General features: G+C 48.3%; 1 protein-coding gene across 9 annotated transcripts in view; it reads right to left on the bottom strand.

Moving 5' to 3' along the window:
- Window positions 1-21585, bottom strand: part of MAG (myelin associated glycoprotein) — a 70875-nt gene that overhangs the window by 7564 nt on the left and 41726 nt on the right. For all 9 annotated transcript variants that reach the window (XM_079986032.1, XM_079986033.1, XM_079986035.1 and 6 more), the window contains 7 exons: window positions 14083-14157; window positions 7386-7754; window positions 5135-5431; window positions 3853-4110; window positions 3074-3334; window positions 1512-1799; window positions 889-985 (listed from right to left, as the gene is read on the bottom strand). In XM_079986032.1, coding sequence (XP_079842158.1) covers window positions 889-985; window positions 1512-1799; window positions 3074-3334; window positions 3853-4110; window positions 5135-5431; window positions 7386-7754; window positions 14083-14157 — 1645 coding nt within the window. The remainder of the gene's footprint in view (window positions 1-888; window positions 986-1511; window positions 1800-3073; window positions 3335-3852; window positions 4111-5134; window positions 5432-7385; window positions 7755-14082; window positions 14158-21585) is intronic.

Below are 21585 nucleotides of genomic sequence, written 5' to 3'. Positions count from 1 at the left end.
TTTAACCTCCTTCCGCTGGGCCTGTAAGAGAGCTATTCTGCCTGGCCTTTCATTTGAATTCAGCCTGATCTTTTATTTCCCTTCTCTTCCCGCCCCCTCCCCTTTTAGGACGATCGCCCGCTCTGAGACCCCACAGCTAATTCTCCCCTGGCCTCCTCACTGGACCAAGTAGGACCAATTCAGCCAGCTAGCCCTGGGGATTATCTAATGCTTATTTCCCCTAAATTGATTTTTGAATTTTATTGTTATTCATGTTTTTATACTGTATTTTATGCTGCTTTTATAATTAATTGTTTTAAATTTGTTGTTAGCTGCCCTGAGCCCAGTTTTTGAACCGGGAAGGGCGGGGTATAAATAAAAATTTATTATTATTATTATTATTATTATTATTATTATTATTATTATTAAGCTCTGTAGCCAATGCTGGCTGGAGCATTCTCACTCGTGCAAGAGGAGCCGCAGCCTCTGTGGGATGCAGGTGCCTTTGAGGCCTTACGGAAGGGCCATCGCTCAGTGGTGGAGCATTTAGAAGGTCCCACAGCATCTCCCAGGACAGTGGAGAAGGCTCCCTGTCTGAAACCCTAGAGAGTCCCTGCCAGTCAGAGTAGACAATACTAAGCTAGATGGACACAATATGAAGCAGGTTTCTCGGTTCCTATGGTCAAACGGTCATTGGTTGATTTTGCAGCCACTGGCTCCAGGAGCATGGCTGCAGTGAGGGAGAAAGGGGGTGTGTTTTCTGTGTTTGGTGCAAAACAGGGGAAAGAAGGCCCTGGTTCTGGTGATGTTTTCCCAGATTTGAATTTGAGTCTGAATTTCTTACAGGAAGAAAACGAGGCAATATGAAGGAGGGAGGGCTTGAGAACGCCCACCACAAAAAAAACTTACTTTTTCCTGGTCTGGCTGACATAACACACGACCGCTATGAGGATGGCAAAGGCTACCACCGCTCCAACAGGCCCCACTTTTGCCCACATCAGACTATCTGGAAAATTAAAAAAAAGAGAGAGAAATGCACAGGATTGGCAAGATAGTCCCAGTGCTCTGGTCTCAGCAGAGCATGGGCAAATGCAGCCCTCTAGGCCTCTCTAGATGGTCCTTAGGACTAACACCCCACCGCCACCACCGGCTATACCTCTTCCCTAGTCGTCACCTGCCTCCTGGCCCTGCTTTGCCCCCTTCTGCTTGGCTGAAATGTGCGGCACCAGTGGGACATTACTGCTGACAAGCCAACAATTCATGCTTTGCCAGATAGACGCATGGAGGGGCTGAATCTCACAGAGCTACTTGTAAAATTGGCTAGAGAACTCTGTGAGGTCACTTCCTTTGTCTGCCTTGGCAGGAATCTGAAACGCTACATACTTCCTTCCTGCCTGAGCAAGGAAGGACAATAAGTAAACAACAGGTCCTCTCCAATCCATTCCCACAGCGCCCCCCCTGGACAAGACTGGTATGAGCCTCGTGAGAGCTGCAGGGACCAAGGTGGGGCAGTTGCCTGGAAGGGCCCTCACTGGAGTGGTGGAACTGCAGCTGCTGGTTCCTGGTGCCGTAGAAGTTCCTGGCTGAGCAGACGATGTAAAGCTGGGAATCCACCTCCCTCTGCAAGGTCAGTATGCTGGTGACAATGTAGCCGGTCTTCTGCGAGTACACAAACTCCCGGTCGGTCTCGTTCACCGTCACGTTGCGCGTGGGGAGCTCAAAGGTGATCACAGCCTCCGGGTTGGATTTGGCCGCACAGATGCACTTCACGGTGTCCCGGGCGGCTGTGCACTTGGAGTCCGAAAGGATAAGGGGAGCAACTGCAGAGAGAGAGAGAGAGAGAGAATGCTTCTTCACACAGTGCATTGTTAATCTACGGAACCTACTCCCACAGGAGACAGCAATTGCCACCTAGTTGGATGGCTTTAAAAGAGGACTGGAAGAGACGGCTATCAATGGCTACTAATCATGATGGCTAAGCTCTGGCGCTGGGACGCAGGTGGCGCTGTGGGTTAAAGCCTCAGCGCCTAGGGCTTGCCGATCGAAAGGTCGGCGGTTCGAATCCCTGCGGCGGGGTGCGCTCCCGCTGCTCGGTCCCAGCGCCTGCCAACCTAGCAGTTCGAAAGCACCTCCGGGTGCAAGTAGATAAATAGCGACCGCTTACCAGCGGGAAGGTAAACGGCGTTTCCGTGTGCGGCTCTGGCTCGCCAGAGCAGCGATGTCACGCTGGCCACGTGACCCGGAAGTGTCTCCGGACAGCGCTGGCCCCTGGCCTCTTAAGTGAGATGGGCGCACAACCCCAGAGTCTGTCAAGACTGGCCCGTACGGGCAGGGGTACCTTTACCTTTACCTTTAAGCTCTGCCTTCACTGTTGAAGGCAGCCTTGCTTCTGAATACTAGTTGCTGGAAACTGCAAGAGGGAGGAGCGCTCTTGTGCCGGAGTCCTGCTTGCAGACTTCCTACTGGAATCTGCTTGGCCGCTGTGAGAACAGGACGCTGGACTAGACGGGCCACTGGTCTGGCCCAGCAGGCACTTCTTACGTTCTTGTGAAAGAGGTGAAGGAGCAACAGCAGATTAGTCCAGTTGTTTTGCTGGACTGCACATGCTCCTTTGGGTGGCTGGGTGGGCCTGTGTCAGGACACCAGGAGCTGTCCTATGGTGGCACAGGCATGCCACCATAGGTAATGGGCCAGCTGTAATGACCACCTGCAGTCAAGACTCAGGAGTCAGAGACTGCAGAGTCTCCAGCAAAGGCATCAGACAGGGAACCAGACCAGCATCAAGGCTCTGAAGCTGCTACTAGAGACTGGGAGACCTCCGAGCCAGAGGCTGACAGATGTGAGTCCCCAGAAGAACTCGGTCAGAGCTGCTGACATCAGTCCAGAATATGGTGGTGGCCCCACAGCTAGGCAGAATGAGGCAGCTGAGGCTTGGGGGCTGATATGGGTGGATAGGGTGGGTGGGAGAGTGGAATGAATAATTCTGCTTGCATGAGCAGAAGTCCACTGAGCAAATGAGGTGCCACAGTTGGATACCACCCAAAACACATTTATGTCCCACAAGAGTTTCTGGGGGCCCCAGGCGAGTGCTAACATTCAACGGTGAGGTTGAAGGCAGTGCTGCGCTGGCCAAACTGGTTCTCTGCCGTGCACCAGTATTCCCCGTCGTCCTCGTGCGTCACAGACTCAAACTCCAGAGCCACTTGGTTCTGGTAGACGCCCATGGCCATGGGCTTCTTGTCCTTGAAGATGGTGATCATGGGCTCAGGGTTGCTCTGCGAGCTGCACAGGATGGTGACCGGCTCTCCCTCGACGGCCACCACAGAGGCGTTCACCACAGGCTTCCAAGGGGCATCTGGGAGGGGGAAACAACCAAAAGCCGTCTTTTCCACCAAAGGAACACATAGTAAAAATATTAAGTGCCGTATTTTCCTGTGTATAAGACTAGGTTTTTCCCCCTAAAAATAATGTCAAAAATTAGGGGGCGTCTTATACTCTCCCCCCATTTTCCTAAATCTGAGTCCCCCAAAATAGGGGGTGTCTTATACATGGGGGCATCTTATAGACGGAAAAATACAGTATATTATAACTATAATGTATTTATCATATGTATTTTGCTATTTTATAAAATTATTATATTTAGCTATATATATGGCAGTTAATGAAGTTTGGTGTGTATGTGTTCTGCAAAACCCCAATAAACTGCTTTTTTTTTCATTGTGGAGAAGTGGTATAGAAACATTCAGAATAAATAAAAGACTTGAGGTCCAGATGCCTGAAAGCGAGCATCTCATTTCCTGCTGCAAAGTTTGCACTGCAGGTTTCTCCTCGCGCCCCCGAATTGGCTTCAGGTCTTCAGGGCTGGCTACTTACACAGCACAGCCAAGGCCAGGGAATGGTTGTCCTTGCCATAAATGTTCTCAGCCGCGCAAGTATAGATGCCGTCCTGCAGGTGGGTGATGTTGTCCAGATGGAGCGTGAGGCGTCCCGCCATGTCCTCGTGCAGAATTTCGTCTTCTCGGAGCCACGAGATCAAGGCCATGGGGCTGCTGTCCACGGAGCACACCAGCACCACTTGCGAGCCCTGAATGACCTCCACGGAGGAGTTTGCCTGCAGAATGCGGGGCGGGTCTGTGGAAACAAGCCAAAAAGAGATCAGCCTCAGGGAGGTGCTCTGGTTTCTCTTTGCAGTAACCAGGGTTATCTGCACCATGCATTTAAAGCACACGACTTCCCCCAAAGATTCATGGGAATGGTAGTTTTCCTGTCCCTGAATGGCAATTCCTGAGCGAACTACAGTTCCCAGGATTACCTGGGGGAAGTCATGTGCATTGGAAGTGCTTTCAACCTACGGTGTGGGTCTACCAAGGTTTGTTTATGGGCTTCGAAAGACATTAAAGACTCCCAGTGTAGAAGCAACCCAACAGGCCCTCCCTCATTGCAGAACATGGGGACTTGATGTTCATTGAGCAAACATCCCTGGTTCCAGAGGTCCTCCAGTGGCAAAATGTGGTGAGAGCCTGTGTGTTGTAGCGGTTATAGTGCCGACTAGGGCCTAGGAGACCTGGGTTCAACCCCCCCCCATACCGCTTCCCCAAAGCCCACTGGGTGACCTTGGGCCAACTAGTACCTCACAGCGTAGCCTACCTCACAGGGCTATTGTTAGGGCCAGCCAAAACTTTTTTTGCGCCTGAAGCAAAGCACAAAATGGTGTCCCCGACCCCAGGCTAGGGAAGAACGGCTGAGTGAAGATCTACATCAGGAACAAAAGCGGAATGAAGATCTACATTGGAAACAAGGGTGGTGGGAGACCACCACCACCTCCTCTTCGCCAAGAAGCAGTTGCGGAGGTGTCATTGCAGGGAGCTGCCAAGATGGCAGCAGATCCGGCCTCCAAGGAGTGCAACAAAAGAGACCACTGTTTAGCACAGCAGTGGTAGCAACAGCGGGCAATGCGTTCCTCGAAGGCCGGATCTGCTGCCCCTGTGGATGCTGCCACCTGAGGCAGTCGTTTCCCCTTGCCTCATGGGTGGGCCGGCCCTGGTTGCTGTGAGGATAAAAAGAAGAGGTGGCAAGGCCTGTTCTCCACCTTGAGACCTAGGGAGACGAACGTATCAAGTCACAAAGTGACAGCCGCTTAGGAACCCCAACTCACATTTGACATCCAAGGTAGTAAACCCATCAAACTCAAAAGTGGTGTTGGAGTAGGTGACTTTGCAGCCCAGCTCGTGCCCATGGTTCTCGCGCGACGGCATGAATTTGAGCAGGGAGACGAGGGACCAGGTGCCGCCTTCCTCTTCCACTTGCGCGTAGACTGAGTGCTCGGCCAGGTTCTCGTGGTTCATCCACGTGATGATGGGCTTCATGTCGGGACAGTTATCCGGCACCACGCAGCGCAGCTCCACTTCAGTCCCTTCCACCACTTCTGGGGGGCTCACAATGGTGGGTTTGTCTGTGGGGGGTTGAAAAGAGACACCAATGGGAAATGATATACAGTGAAGTGAAAAGGATGTTTAAAAGAACATTTGTAAAAAAAAACACCAGAAGCCTTTCTTTTGGGAATTATAGTGATAGGTAAAGGTAAAGGGACCCCTGACCATTAGGTCCAGTCGTGGCCGACTCTGGGGTTGTGGCGCCCATCTTGCTTTATTGGACGTGGGAGCCAGCGTACAGCTTCCGGGTCATGTGGCCAGCATGACTAAGTCGCTTCTGGCAAACCAGAGCAGCGCACGGAAACACCGTTTACCTTCCTGCCAGAGTGGTACCTATTTATCTATTTGCACTTCAATGTGCTTTCGAACTGCTAGGTTGGCAGGAGCAGGGACTGAGCAATGGGAGCTCACCCTATCGTGGGGATTCGAACCGCCGACCTTCTGATCAGCAGGTTCTAGGCTCTGTGATAGAACTACCTAAATTGCATAGAACTTTATTTATGTATGTGACTACAGCGGCAAGAATGTTACTTGCCCAAAAATGGGAAGAAGAAGAAGTAGTAGTCCCAGAAAAGGAAGAATGGATACAAAAACTTATGGAATATGCAGAAATGGCGAAACTTACCGGAAGAATAAAATCAAGATAACAAACTTTTTATAAAAGAATGGAAATGGTTTATTGAATATTTACAGATAAACTGTAAACAGATAAAAACACTGGCAGGATTATTGTTATAACCTGCAGCTATATAAGAGTATATATTTAAAGAAGATAAATAAATAAGTCAGTTAAGTTCAAATGGATATGCGGAAGATATTAAAAATAAATTTAAGGAACCACAGAAAGAGGGGGAAGGAAGTTAAGTTTAAAATGTCAAAATGATTGTAAAATCAGTGAAATGTATATATCTGAAAAGTATAAATAAAATTTTAAAAAAGAAAAGAAAAGAGACACCAACAGTGGAGGCTGGTCTGCAGGAGGGAATGGGGCACTGCCCCACCAGCCTCAGCCTTGCTTCCTCTGAGCCTTCCTGCTTACAACCAGACAGGCTCCTCCTCCCGCATCTCAGTGCTCCCCTTGAAGAACTCGGGGGGGGGGTGCACAATGTCAGGGACTGGGCAGAGGAGGAATGGTGGAGACCGCCTCCGCATCCTGGCCCTTCCAGGGAGGAGGAAGAGGAAGACAGTCTAGATTGACAACAGGGCGTTGAGAGAGGTAGCAGCTCAGAGGCAGATGAGGGGTAAAGCTCGAAAATCATGAGATAGCCGGGACAACACCCGGCTGACACGTTGCCATTAGAAAGCACCCCAGACCCACCATCTCACGGAACCTGGCGAGCCTTGAAAGTAGGAGAGCAAAGAGACAGAGGGCACGTAGCAGCCCCCATAGAAGTGACGAATGAGGAAGTGGGAGGGACGGAGGGGGTGGAGATTCACTTGGGACAATGCCATTATCCAAGAAGCTGGGTTCTATAGCCTCTCTCTGTAAAGACTGAAATGAAAAAGGACAGTAAGAAACTTTTCCTTGTCTTTATACTTTCCTGGGCAACCAGCTGGGGGCTGGTGACAACATCCTGACACACACCAATCTAGTGTCTAGGCAGATATTTTCAGGTCTGTGCTCTATGGAGCAATTGCAGCTACAAGGGACAGCTCCTCCTCCACCGGTTTATGTACCTTCCCCTGATGGGCTGTATGCATGCAGCCGGAGACTATACCTGCATGACAACTTCCCCTGCTCCTCCCATTTCACTCCCCTCCTGGTTCTGGGAGACAGTGGTGTAGGAGAGGAGGGGGAAGCACCTGGCCCTTCACTTGCCTGACTTGCCTCTCTCTGGGCTGGTTCAGATGCAAGTCAGCACACACAAGAAGCACAGTCTGGCAGAGATGCAAAGTCTTTGTTCAATAAAACAGCGCACAAAGGCCCCCTCCCCCAGGAAAAGGGAATTAGAGCAGGCCTGGCTTGGTACTCACTGATGATCTCCAGATTGCAGTGCTCAGGGTACGTGTACTGATTGTATCCTCCCAAGTCCCCACGGAAGTAGTATTTGCCAGTGAGCTCGGGGCTGAGGCGGGAGATTTGCAGCGTGCAGTTGCGGAAGTTCAGCTCTCCCAGCAGGCGGGTGCGCCCCAAGTAGCTCTCGTGGACAATGTTGGTGCGGGATTTGTAGACCACAGGTGGGTAGTTCTTGGGGTAAGGGCTGTTGAAGTACCAGATGCCGTGCACGGCCGATGGGCGCAGCTCGTCGGGGTAGCTGAAGCGGCAAGGGATGACGACGCAGGTGCCCTCAAAGGCAGACATGTGCTCGGGCATCCAGGCACTCCATGGACCAGCCAGGACCCCTGTGAGAGAGAGACGCAGAGGAAGCCATGAAGAGAAGGCCACACTTCTCCTCTTCTGTTTTGTACGTCTTTCGGGCATGCTCCCCTGCACATCCTGCTTTCAAGGCTAAACTGCTGCTGCAGCACCATAAGGCTCTATTCCTACCTATAGCAGCCTTGTTTCCACTTGCTTCTACTGTATATACATACATAGCATTTAGGAAGCTTCTCTAGACCAAGGCCACATTCACACCATACATTTAAAGCAGTGCCATATCACTCTGAACAGTTGCAGCTTCCCTCAAAGGATTCTGGGAGCTGTAGTTTGTTAAAGGTGCTGAGTGTTGTTGGGAGTCTCCTGTTCCCATCGCAGAGCGACAAGTTTCCAGAGTTTCTTTGAAGAGGGATTAACAGCTTTTGGTGGGTAATAGGGGTCTCTTAAGAACTCTCAGCAACCATAACAAACTGCAGCTCCCAGAATTCTTTGGGGGAAGCCATGCATGTTTAAAGTGGTAGCATAACGCTTTAAATACATGGTGTGAACGTGGCCTAAATTGAGCCACTGGCCTATCTCAGGGATGGGGAAGTTGTGGCCCAGAAGGCTACAAATCCCATTCGTCCGGATCACTGGCCATCGTGGCTGGGAATGATGGGAGTCAGAGTCCAGCAACTACTGGAAAGCTGCAGGTTCCCCATCCCTGGTCTGTCTAGCTTCGGACTGTCTACACCAGCGTCTCCCAACTTGGCGCCCTCCTGGTGTTTGGGACAACAGCTCCCATAATCTCCGATGGTTGGCAGTGATGGCTGGGCTTGATAAGAGTCCAAAACACCTGGAAGGTGGCAGGTTGGGAAAGTCTGGTGTATATGAATGGGCAGAGGCTCTCCAGGGTTTTGGAGAAGAGCCTTCCCCAGCCCTATCCAGAGATGATGGGAATTGAACGTGCATGCAAATCATATCCCCTACTGGGCCCAAAAAGGCTTCCATTGATTTTTATGTGCCTTGAAGAGAAATTTCTCTGTTTGGAAGCAGAATCTACAAGTAAAGGAAGGCAATTTTCTATCACCTGAGTAGGAGCTTTACTTTTTGAGGCAAATGCTCAATCACTTCAGCTGATTCTCTCTCTTCTTTTAACTATAACACCACCTAAAATTAATCTCCATCTTTGCTCAAATAAAGATTGCTATCTCTCTCTCTCTCTCTCTCTCTCTCTCTCTCTCTCTCTCTGCCTAGCATGTTTTGCTTAATGCTGGAGACAGGTCTAGATAACCGTTTCCAAAAATGGGGGTTCAGGTACTGTATTGCTTCCTTGTCCCAGAATTATAGGCAAAACCTACAATTTGTAGCAGCACCTAAGGAAGACTAAGGGCACCTCCAGACTGTGGCTATTTTGCAGGTGGGATTCAGTTGCATACCGGCAAAGTTAGGGTGCGCAACGGAAGTGGATTTGGCACTCCTGCGCAACAAATCCGCTTCTGTAAAAAAAATCGAACTTTTTGCGGTAAGGAAAGTGCCAGGGAAATGCACTGGAAAGTGTGGGAAAGCAATCGCTTGACACGACGTCTTATAACCTGCCCACAAACAAAACGAATGCTCAAATAAGCAAGTCAACATCGCATTACCTCCCCACAAACTTTGTGCAAAGAAATGCACAGGATGAATAAACAAATTGCAGTGGCAGCTGGTGGCGTGCGGTGACACTGCTCACCTAACCTCCTGACAACTGAGTCTCTGTTCAGGGAGAGAGAGGGGAGAGGCAGTGGGGAGATCAGCATGATGCAAACATACTGGTAGGAGTTCTGCATTGGCTCCACTGGTGCATGTGCACTGCACTAACTTCCTCGCCAAGTAAACCTCAGTTGCTGGGAGGTCAGGTAAGCGCCAGCAGCCCAATACATCATCCGCTACTGACAGATTGCTTGGAAGGAACTGTATCCAAACAAGCTAGCTACCTTCATTTTGAGACTGATGTAGTAGATACAGACCTTATAGTAGGGTTGCCATACATCTGGAATTTCCCAGACATAGCCAGGATTCGGCCATCAGAAACAGTGTCCGGGTGGAAATTGCTAAAAATGTCCATGAAAATCCAGACATATGGCAGCCCATGTCGGAAATGTAGACTTTGGTGAATTTTCTTAAAAGTAGCTCAAGAACTTTGGCCAAAACTGGAAGAAGCCCAATGACTTTGCAAAAAAACAACAACACCTCAAAAACTTTTGTGTCCAGATTTTCACTTTTTGAAATATGACAACCCTACAGTGTCTAGGCTATTTGGGGGGAAATCTTTTTTAATTCCCTCCCTCTTCTCTCCTGCTGTATATAACATCCAGCCCAGTGAAGAGTTTTGGAGAACTTGAAAGCCTGTGCTTGTTACTGTGTGATGTTTTGACTGGTCCTATAAAGGCATTCAATGTCCAACTGTGGGAATTTTGATTTCCCTCCTCCCCTTTTCCTGGATCAGCACAGCTTCCTTTGCTTTTCATAGCAAACGAAGCTATGGGTAATGGCCAAAAGAACAAAAAAAGGTGAAAATTAATTCCATCACTCGGCAGAGATCTGTCTGGATCTACCTACACAATGTTGGAGTGAGGGGGAGAAAAAGAAAGGGCCCATAAGGAAAACAACAAGCTCCCTTCTGGCTTTCTTCCAACTTAGTCAAATAACACAGTCGCTCCTTAGTAGACTTCTAAACAGGGTAGCTGAGGGGGCTGTCACATAAGGTAGGTGAGCCAGGACCTTCAATGGCTGTACACAATCTGGAGTAGGCATGTACTGCTATGATCCAGTCTCTGTTATGATCTATGGGTTGAATAAGGGCAGGGATTCAGAGAGAGAGAAGAAGCTGCCCTCTGAGCAAACCCTGGATGCTCATACTAACTCAGTAGCATGGGCACTTGAGGAGCTCATAATATGAGCACCTATTCAGCCCAAGGAGATTGTGTTGCCCCACCTCTGACCTCCACTCAGAAGCCCTAGTGGAACCACAGTATCCTCCTGCTTCATCAGAGCCAGTGCCTGTTAAAGCAGGCTGGGGATTTTTTAACTGAGGCGGCTCCTCTGGCTGAAGGCAGACGCAGCTACTTAGGACACTGACGTCCACCTCCAAGGGCCTTCTGGCAGTTCCCTCACTGCGAGAAGTGAGGTTACAGGGAACCAGGCAGAGGGCCTTCTCAGTAGTGGTGCCTGCCTTGTGGAATGCCCTCCCATCAGATTTTAAGGAAATAAACTACTATCTGACTTTTAGAAGACATCTGAAGGCAGCCCTGTTTAGGGAAGTTTTTAATGTTTGATGTTTTATTGTGTTTTTAATATTCTGTTGGGAGCCGCCTAGAGTGGCTGGGGAAACCCAGCCAGATGGGTGGGGTATAAATAATAATAAATTATAATCATCATCATCTTCTTCCTCCTCCTCCTCCTCCTCATTTAAGGCTCAGTTTGAGGTTGGCTGGTGCTGAAACAACATTTGAGCTGGGTTCTTCAGCTTGAGCAATGCATGGAGCTCTCCAAGGTACCAAGGAATCTTGGCACTCATCTCACTAGGACCTTCCCCAGGTTGGTACCTTCCAAATGCGTTGGACGACTGCACCACCCATCATCCCTGATCGCTGGTCGTTCTAACTGCGACTGATGGGAACTGTAGCTGAAAAGATCTGGAAGGCACCAGGTTGGAAAAGGATGAACTAAACTTTGCTCTGCTTTGCCTCGCCTTGCTCTGGCTGCCTGAATCTGGACTTTTGCTTTGGGTCAGATCCCCTGTGCTGCTGAAGCCATTGCTTGCAACAGGAGAGTCTCTGCCAAACGAGTGCATCAGCTGTGTACAATGCAACGATGGAGCAACAAAACACAGAAGGGGGGAATATTTTTCAGTCCTGGAGCCACATTCCATATGCCAGCATTAGGAGGCCAAAAAATGGGCAGAGCAATAGATGTGATACAGTAGGCTGCATACAAGCCATGTGCCTTGCAAAATCCATACCTCTCTGTCTAGGCAAGTAAGAGGCAATATCACAGTTCCAGGACACATTAAGAATATCTGCCTGTATGTATGTATATGTGTGTGTGTGTGTGTGTGTATGTGTGTAAGGCTATTATCATGCAGCCTGCAGTGGAGGATTTGCAGTGCCACATCACAATCCTGGGTTTAAACAAGGTTTGAGTAAAGTGAGAAAGGAAAGTCTCTGATGTGTTAGCTTTTATGTGTGAGCTTTTTCTGCGTTAGCCTCTCTGTTCCACCCATCTCTGCTGTTTTATCCTTGTTAAAACTGGTTTCTTCCTTTCTTTGTTTAAGAAAACAACTCTCCTGTGTCTCGCCATCCCTGCTTTACTCAAACCTCTTCTGTTGTTTGAGTACAGTGAGAAGGAAGGGACGCTAAAAGGAAGGGGGAAAATAGGTTGTTTCAAGCTTCTCCCTCTTCCATTCCTCAATTGCCTGATGTCAGAGAAATAAAGGATGTGGGGCCCTCAAATATTCCATAGTACCTTCACACAATGTATTTCACTCCTGGTACCATGTGTTGTCTTCAACATGAAGTTCCAGATTCAACGTAGCAATTTAGAAGAAATGTTTTATTAGCAAGCAAACACCCATACATGCACATACAGCATCCATCAACTGAACTCAACCTTCTCCAACTGAAGAAACTAACCAGCAGGCTACAGTTACAGTAACATATATTAGAATGGGTTGTGTGTGCACAAAGGCGGCTGCAGAATAGATAAGAGCAGGCATGAGCCCAGGGGTGATCTATGTGCAAAGGAGAGTTGAGAAATGTAAGGAGGAGGAGGAAAACAGGGAATGGAAGTGAAAATGAGGAGTGCAAAAGGGGATGACGAAAGGCTGGGAGTAGGAGGTGTGGGAACGGGATTGAAGATGAAAGCAGGGGTGTGAAATGGTAGCTTCATAACTGGGCAGAAGGTCTAAAGCAGGGGTCAGCAAACTTTTTCTACAGGGGGCCGGACCACTGTCCCTCAGACCTTGTGGGGGGCAGACTATTTTTTTTTGGGGGGGGGATGAATAAATTCCTATGCCCCACAAATAACCCAGAGATGCATTTTAAATAAAAGGACACATTCTACTCATGTAAAAACACGCTGAGTCTGCGGGCTGGATTGAGAAGGCGATTGGTCAAGATCCAGCCCCTGGGCCATAGTTTGCCTACCCATGGTCTAAAGCAGCGGTTTTTCAACCTGTGGGTCCCCAGATGTTGTTGGACTACAACTCCCATCATCCCTGAGCTCTGGCCTTGCTAGCTAGGGATGATGGGAGTTGTAGTTCAACAACATCTGGGGGCCCACAAGTTGAGAAAGGATGGTCTAAAGCAGTGTTTCCCAACCTTGTGCCTCCAGCTGTTTTTGGACTACAATTCCCATCATCCCTTGCCACTGGTCTTGCTAGTCAGGGATGATGGGAGTTGTAGTTCAAAAACAGCTGGAGGCACAAGGTTGGGAAACACTGGTCTAAAGCAGTGTTTCCCAACCTTTGGTCTCCAGCTGTTTTTGGACTACAATTCCCATCATCCCTGACCACTGGTCTTGCTAGCTAGGGATGATGGGAGTTGTAGTCCAAAAACAGCTGGAGACCAAAGGTTGGGAAACACAGGTCTAAAGGACACTTGGTAGTTGCAATTCATTGAGAGGGGGGACGGACATGAAGGATGTTACCAGGGATGTGGTTTGTGTGCAGGTGGGTGTTCCACAAAAAGAGCAGGTGAAGGCATGGACACAGGGATGAAGGTGAAAATGGGTGCAAAATGGAGCTGCTGAACAGAAGAAGGTGAAAAGCAAGCTTGGTGGCTGTATCTGCTGGGAAGAGGAATGGGGCTTTGTAAGCCGAGCAGGCAAGGGTGCAGCCCCTAGGAAGAACATAAGTACTGGGTCAGATCAATGGCCAATCTAGTCCAGCATCCTGTTCCCAAAGCGGCTGCTCAGATGCAGGACCGAGCACAAGAGGGCTCTCCCCACCTGTGATTCCCAGCAACTGGTGTTGAGGGTGTTACTGCCTCCAACAGTGATGGCAGAACATAGCCATTAGGGCCACAATGGCTAGTCTTATCCTCCATGAATTTGCCTAATCCAAGCTGGTGGCCATCACTGCCTCAAAGGGTGGCTTGTGGGGCTTGGGGTGAGAAGGGCCAATGAGGGGGTGTGTCACGGGAACTGGTGTGGCCTAGGGAGAGTCTTGAGGACCAGATGGAAAGACCTGGAGGCTTTATTTGGCCCTTGAACCCTTGGTTCCTCACCCTTTCTTTAGCATGCCTCTGGAAGGTCTGCATTTGGGATTGGTGGGTCACAGCTTTGCAGGCTGTGAGAACATCAGAGGCGAGATTGCACCCTGCCTCCGAGACATACCTTCAAACAGGACCCAGGAGACGAGGAGAGCTTTGTAGAAGCACTTCATGCTGTTATTACTTTGCAATGGTTGGTCTAAGGAAGAGGAGAAGAAGAAGAAGCAGGTTTAAATCAACAGCATAACAACAACTGCTTGGGCTTCCTGTAATATTTATCTATTCGGCCCCTTTACATACAGTAAGGCAAAGAGACCGCTGACCATTAGGTCCAGTCGTGGCCGACTCTGGGGTTGCGGCGCTCATCTCGCTTTACTGGCCGAGGGAGCCGGCGTACAGCTTCTGGGTCATGTGGCCAGCATGACTAAGCCGCTTCTGGCGAACCAGAGCAGCGCACGGAAACGCCGTTTACCTTCCAGCCGGAACGGAACCTATTTATCTACTTGCACTTTGACGTGCTTTCAAAGTGCTAGGTTGGCAGAAGAAGGGACCGAGCAACGGGAGCAGTGGCGTAGCGTGGGTTGTCAGCACCCGGGGCAAGGCAAGTAATTTGCGCCCCCTAACCCTTGGATTTGCGCCCCCTAACCCGTGGATTTGCGCCCCCTAACCCTAACCCCCAGATGTTGCGCCCGGTGCGGCCGGCCCCCCCTGCACCCCCCACGCTACGCCACTGAACGGGAGCTCACCCCGTTGTGGGGATTCAAACCGCCGACCTTCTGATCGGCAAGCCCTAGGCTCTGTGGTTTCACCCACAGTGCCACGGCCGGCTTCAAAAGTGGGCTTCTGCACCTTTAATAGTAGCGCAGCTTGAATGGCAAGTTGTTAAAGGTGTAGTAGCCCCATCTGTACCAGCATCTATGGCCATCTCCTCTGTTCCCTGGGTGATGTACAAGATAAAACCCAATTCAACATCACCATTTCAGTAAAACAGGAAAGCACTCTAGCAACAAACGAAAACCAATCTGCCACCACAAAGCAAAGCAGAACATTCCAAAGCAGAGATCAGGAATTGAACAACAACAACAACAAAAAAGAAATCACAGCAATAATCAATAATACAATCAAAGAAAGGAAAAGAATACACAGCTAAAATGGCAACAGGAAACCTGCAGCAGCAACCAGCAGGGGTTAACACCATCATCACCATCGTTGTTGGTAGTTGCCATTAACCATAAGATTCCAGGTCACAACAATGTCAATCAAAACAATTACAAATAGTTTTTTTTAAAAATATATTTTTATTAAAGATTTTCTTGATTTACAAAGGTATGTGCGATGTCTCTCTCTCGTATTTTTTTCTTCCACGTAACTTTTTTTTTTTTTTTTTTAACAAATCGGTTTCATTTGTTGAGACATTAGGAAGAATAGGGGGAAAGCAGCCAGAAACATCATAACCAGACACTGGAGAGACCTGTTAGGAATAAGCATGGACCAATGGTACCAAATAGTATGGGAAACAGCCTTACTAGAAAAATTAACCAATAAGCTGAAACTGACAAATAGATGCCTTCACCCCGGTATGGCTCCCCTTTATCACATACACAGCCCAACATGACAATGACAAATATCCACCAAAAGCATACAAATCAATATGGCGAACCTGACCCTAAACACCCACCCACCCCACTCACACATGAAAACAATTACAAATAGTTTTTTGGGATCTTTATAGAGTTATAGTGTATACAGCTTTCAAGCCTAATTTGCACAGGAAACCTGGCAGAGAGGTTACACAAATGAAAAACCCGGAAAAAGTCAGGCAGATTTTCTGCAACTTGGTTCAGTTTTAATTCATATGAGCTAAAAAAAGGAACACAGATACAGACCACCTGTTTCTCACCGGGATTTATGCAACGATATTTTTATTTAACAGGGGGAATGGTTTGCATCTTAAAAACAATTTGTTTGGCAAGACGTAGCACTCTTGCGGAGAAGGGTATTCATTGTTTGTTCACTCTGAAAATAATAAAATCATTTTTCTAAAACGGTTTAAAACAAATTGAGATGAGTTAGAGAGCCAGTGGGATATAGCACTGGACTACTGAGACCTGGGAGAGAAGGGTTCAAATCCCCACTTGACTGTGAAGCATGCTGGGTGACCTTGGGCCAGTCATGCTCTCTCAGCCTAACCCACATTACAGGGTTGCTGTGAGGGGGAAATTTCAGATATGCCCCCTTGATCTCCTTGGGGAAAAGATGGGATGGAAATTTAATAATCAATTATAAATTAAAACAATTCACCTCCAAGAAATAGGACTTGAAGCCATGGCTTCAGGTTACAAGAAAGGAAGTTCTGACTCAACATCAGGAAGAGCTTTCTGACAGTAAGAGGCAGTGTGGTGTAGTGGTTAAGAGCTGTGGACTCGTAATCTGGTGATCCGGGTTCGATTCCCCACTCCTCCACATGCAGCTTCCTTGGAGATTTCTAAGTGGAGGTTGGATGGCCAATCTGCCACGAATGATTCCTGCACTGAAGGGGGTTGGACTAGATAATGTCAATCTTAATACCTGAGGGGGGTGTATGGAAGGAGATGGTCTTTCAGATATTTGGGGGTTTACGTTGCTTGAAGAATTTAACATGTCACGTGTGACACACTTTGGACCGTTCAGGATGGCCTTCCACTAATGTGTAAGAAACCCATGACTCTCCAGATATAGTTGGACTCCAAGTCCCATCACCCTTGACCAGAACTGGGCTTGCAGTCAGGCTGCTACCTGGTCTCAAATGACAGTGGTGATGGCACAGGAAGGCTGAGAGCCAACCTGTGCAAATGTCCGATGTTGGCTGTGGACACTGAGCACGCACGCAAATATCTTTTTTTTTTTTTTTAAGTTCTTCCAGGCATTTTAATTGTGACTTTTTATCTCGAGCTTCTATGCTATTCTGCCATCTGCTGTTTTGGACTGCAACAAATGGGACCTGTAGCAAAAATGTTGGAGTGTGGAGTGTTCCTTCTTATGGTTTATCTATTTTTATCTTTTTAAAAATGTACAATCTGCCTAATTTTTCTCAGAAGAAACCGAAGGCAGCCAACCATTTAAAGCCACAACAAGACTCCACCCCCAGTTTTCCTTATTGCACGGGCACTGAACAGATACAAGTCTTATTAGGCTCCTTTGGATCCTATTTTGTCCTTCTGCAAACCTCAAGGTTCCCCAAGCCCTGCTGATGCTTCCTTCTTGCACATGGATGAGTGCTGCTTTGGTTACCAAAGGGAACTGCATGCACAGGCTGAGCAATCATAACAGGAGGAACAATTGCTGTTTTATTGCACTTACCTGGGAGTGCTTTTTGTTTTATTCTTCTTCTATTTATTGTAAAGCCCCAACACCACATAACGGTTGGGTGCAAACACTTGAAATATAATGGCTAAATAAAAGCCACCCTGAGACCATTTTTTTTGGCTGAAGAATTGGATTAAAAATGCTTTAGAAGATGAGTAAATAAATAAATCAGTCCCCCTGCTTGCTTTGCTCTGACGTTCCAGCAGAGGGCAGAGACACTTTATATGTTTTGCTCCTGCACGCTTCTGTGGTGTCTAAACAGATGCATCAAATGTATTTTGGTTATAGCAGGCCTGTATTGAACACACCAACTTTGGGCTTCTAGCCTCGCCAACTTTCTTCCCCTCCTGCTTTGGAAGGCTCCTGAGTGACAGGCAGAAATCCAGCAGTGAAGCTTTTCTCAGCATGCAGCTGGTGAAATGGAATCAATAGAACCTTACATGCAGCTGGTGAAATAGAATCAATAGAAACTTACGAGTTGGAAGGGACCCAAGGGTCATCTAGTCCAACCCCCTGCAAAACAGGAATCTCAGCTAAAGCATCCACCATGACAGATGGCCATCCAACCTCTGTTACAAACCTCCAAGGAAGGAGAGTCTACTACCTCTCATGGTGGTCTGTTCCGCTGAAATGGTAGGGAGAAAGCTTTACCAGTTGAATTTCTGCATGTAGCTATTCAAACAATGGTCAGTGGCAACTACAGTGAAGCACCACTTTAGCTAATGGGGCCTCCTGCTGCTGCCGCACCACCGGAGCACGATTTCTGTTCTCAACCTGAAGCAAAGTTCTTAACCTGAAGCACTATTTCTGGGTTAGTGGAGTATGTAACCTGAAGCGTATGTAACCTGAAGCATATGTAACCTGAGGTACCACTGTAATGGGTTGCTAGCTTTTTTGGGTTTGCACACTCTCGGGGCTATGATTGCAATCTACATTTCCAGAGAGCGGACAGGGTTGTTGACCCAGAGGTAGCTGGGAAATATTCCCATAGAATTAGTTGAATTTTATTATTTCGGTCACAGACCAGTTCCAGCCCACATACAATATCAAGGAAGTCTTAAAACACGATAGGGATACATTTGAATTTGCAATTAGGTATAAGAGGGACAATACAGATATAGCAACAGTTAAAAATATATAACTTAAAACTTAGTCACTAACATAAAGCCTAAAATTATCATTTAAAACCTTAATCATTATGATAGCACAGCTTCTTCCCTAAGTTTTATGGCAATCGCACAGAATTTGACTACCCTTAACGTGATCTCAGGAACCTTGTCCTCTACCAGGGATTTTAGACATTGAAGTTTGGATTCATTTGGAGATTATTCCCATAGATTTGGAAGGGACCCTGAGGATCATCTAGTCCAACCCCTTGCAATACAGGAATATGCAGCTGTTCCTTACAGGGATCTAACCTGCAACCTCGGCAATGTCAGCACCATGCCCTAACCAACTGAGCTATCCACCTGGCCATTGATTGATTGATTGATTTCCTTCAAGGAGCTCAAGGTGGCATGCATGATGGTTCTCCTGCTCCCCATCTCATCCTCACAACAACCCTGTGAGGAAGGTGAGGAAGAAAAACGGGGACTGGCTCAAGGTCACCCAGTGAGCTTCATGGCAGAGTGGGGACGAGAACCCCGGTCTCCCAGGTCGTAGTCCAAACCTCTAACCACTATACCACACCGGTTATTATTTGTAGGCAACTCTGCCTGTCACTTCTTCCCTCAAACGGCCAGTGAGCCAATCAGAAACTGAAGCACGACAGGGGCAGCTTTAATTAGCCCACCCACTGAACAATCTTTGTTCTTGTCACACAGCCTACCAGAACTGAAATTCTTGCAAGAAAAAGAGAGAGAAAGCAGATCTCAATTCATTCTGCATTTTGAAATTGCTCTGGGTAAGGAACTGCAGACCAGCCTGAATTCCATGCAGCTTACTCCCAAATACATGGGGTTAGGACTGCAGCCTAAACTGTTGAGTTTTCTGTTAAAATCCATGGGACTAACTGGTCTCATTGGTTTCAATGAGAACTCAAGTTCAACTCGTTTGGATCAATCCATTTGCACAGTTATTTTCCACATGCTGGTAAGCACGATCCACTTCTCTGAGCAGTGAGATGTTCCAGGGACACAGGTTTGATTACCCAGGTTTGATTTCCTTCGGAAGGAGGTCACTGGACGTTCACCGGCATTTTGTAACATTTGCATTGATTTACGTATCGTGCAGCAAAGGTGAAAGGTGTCATCGAAACAGTCCAGCAGAGAGGCAAACAGTTTCTATCCAAATGCGATTTTGGTTTTAAAGGAAGTGTAAGGAATCTCTATGGGAGTATACTGTATTTAAAAACGGGGTATCAGAGTTTTTAGGGGGCTAACCAGGTTGGGATAGCTGGGATAACAGGCTTGTTGGTTTCTGAATGTCTTATGTAGATTTTTTTCAGTTTCGTTGTTCTGTATGGGACAATGACAATAAAGATTATCATATAGTATTGTATTGTAAAGTCAACTAAGCAGCAGATCTCAAGGGAGACAGCCATCACCCTAAGAGGCTTAGAGAGCTCAAACTCATCTCCTAGGTCTGCCTCAGGAATGGGGAAGCCTTTTCACTCTGAAGTGGGGTGGCTGCATTCCCTCACAGGCCACATTCATTACACATTTTAAATGCTGTGATAGCACATGACATGGCCATGGCTTCCCCCAGAGAATCCCAGGAGCTGTAGTTGGTTAAGGGTGCCAAGAGCTGTTAGGAGGCCCCTCTATTCCCCTCCCAGAGCTACAATTCCCAGAACGGTTTCTAACCATCGATTCCTCCTCACAGGGAACACTGCCTGCATTTGCCCCCTTCCTCTCCTGTTTCCTTGTGCCTGTTCTAGATTGTAAGGTGTCTGTGTACAAAGGTAAGAAGCACATCCCAGAAGCTCCACCCACTTCTGCCTCTGGCCCCACCCACCAGGGGAAAATGGCCCCTGGGATGTTCGCCACGAGGGAAGACGGCCCTTTGTTTCCCCACCCCTGATGTACCGTATTTTTCGCCCTATAGGACGCACTTTTTCCCATCCAAAAATGAAGGGGAAATCTGGGTGCGTTCTATGGGGCGAATGCAGGCCTTCGCTGAAGCTTGGAGAGTGAGAGGGGTCGGTGCGCACCAACCCCTCTCGCTCTCCAGGCTTCAGGAACACACCGCAGCCTAGGCAGCCTGCTTCCCGGAGTGCTGGGCGTGCTGAAAGCAGAGCGCCCGGCGCTTCGGGAACACATCCACAGCCTAGGCAGCCCTGCGGGAGTTCCCGCAGGGCTCTCTACACTGCGGATAGCAGCCTGCCGCCCGGCGCGATGGGTGCCCTGAAGCAGAGCACCCCTCGTGCCGGGCAGACATCCGCAGAGTGTTGGAGCCCTGGGGAGTTCCCCGCAGGGCTCCCCATGCTGCGGATAGTAGCCTGCCACCTGGCGCGAGGGGCGCCCTGAAGCAGAGCGCCCCGCCCGCCGGACAGACATCGGCCAGCCCCACAAGCTCGGGGGACAGCAAGGAGGCGCAGCGCCACCATCCCGCTGTTCCTCGACCTGGTTTGGTTTCCCCGACCTGGTTTTTTGGGGGAAATAAAGGGGGGGAATTTCCTTTATTTCCCCCCAAAAAAACTAGGTGCATCCTATGGGACGGAGCGTCCTATGGGACGAAAAATACGGTATATAGGTGGCAGCATAAATGAATGAATGAATGCATGTCTTGACTTCCTTCCAGAGGGCCTTCTCGGTATTGGTGCCCACCCTGTGGAATGCCCTCCCATCAGATGTCAAGGAAATGAACAACTATCTGACTTTTAGAAGACATCTGGAAGCAGCCCTGTTTAGGGAAGTTTTTGATGTTTGATCGTGTTTTTAATACAGTGGTACCTCGGGTTAAGTACTTAATTTGTTCCGCAGGTCCGTTCTTAACCTGAAACTGTTCTTAATCTGAAGCACCACTTTAGCTAATGGGGCCTCCAGCTGCTGCTGCTGCCGCCGCCGCGCGATTTCTGTTCTCATCCTGAAGCAAAGTTCTTAATCTGAGGTACTATTTCTGGTTAGCGGAGTCTGTAACCTGAAGCGTCTGCAACCTGAAGCGTATGTAACCCGAGGTACCACTGTATTCTGTTGGGAGCCGCCCAAAGTAGCTGGGGAAACACAGCCAGATGGGTGGGGTATGTATAAAGAAATAAATAAATAATTTTATTTTATTATTATTAGCATCAGCATCATTGCTGGCTAACTAGGGTTTTCCAAAATAGCCACCCGCCTTCCAG

The sequence above is a fragment of the Podarcis cretensis genome (assembly GCF_951804945.1).
Source record: "Podarcis cretensis genome assembly, chromosome: 8".
NCBI lineage: Eukaryota > Metazoa > Chordata > Lepidosauria > Squamata > Lacertidae > Podarcis > Podarcis cretensis.
Note: the sequence above shows the minus strand (reverse complement) of the source record. Positions and strands in the feature narration are given on the sequence as shown.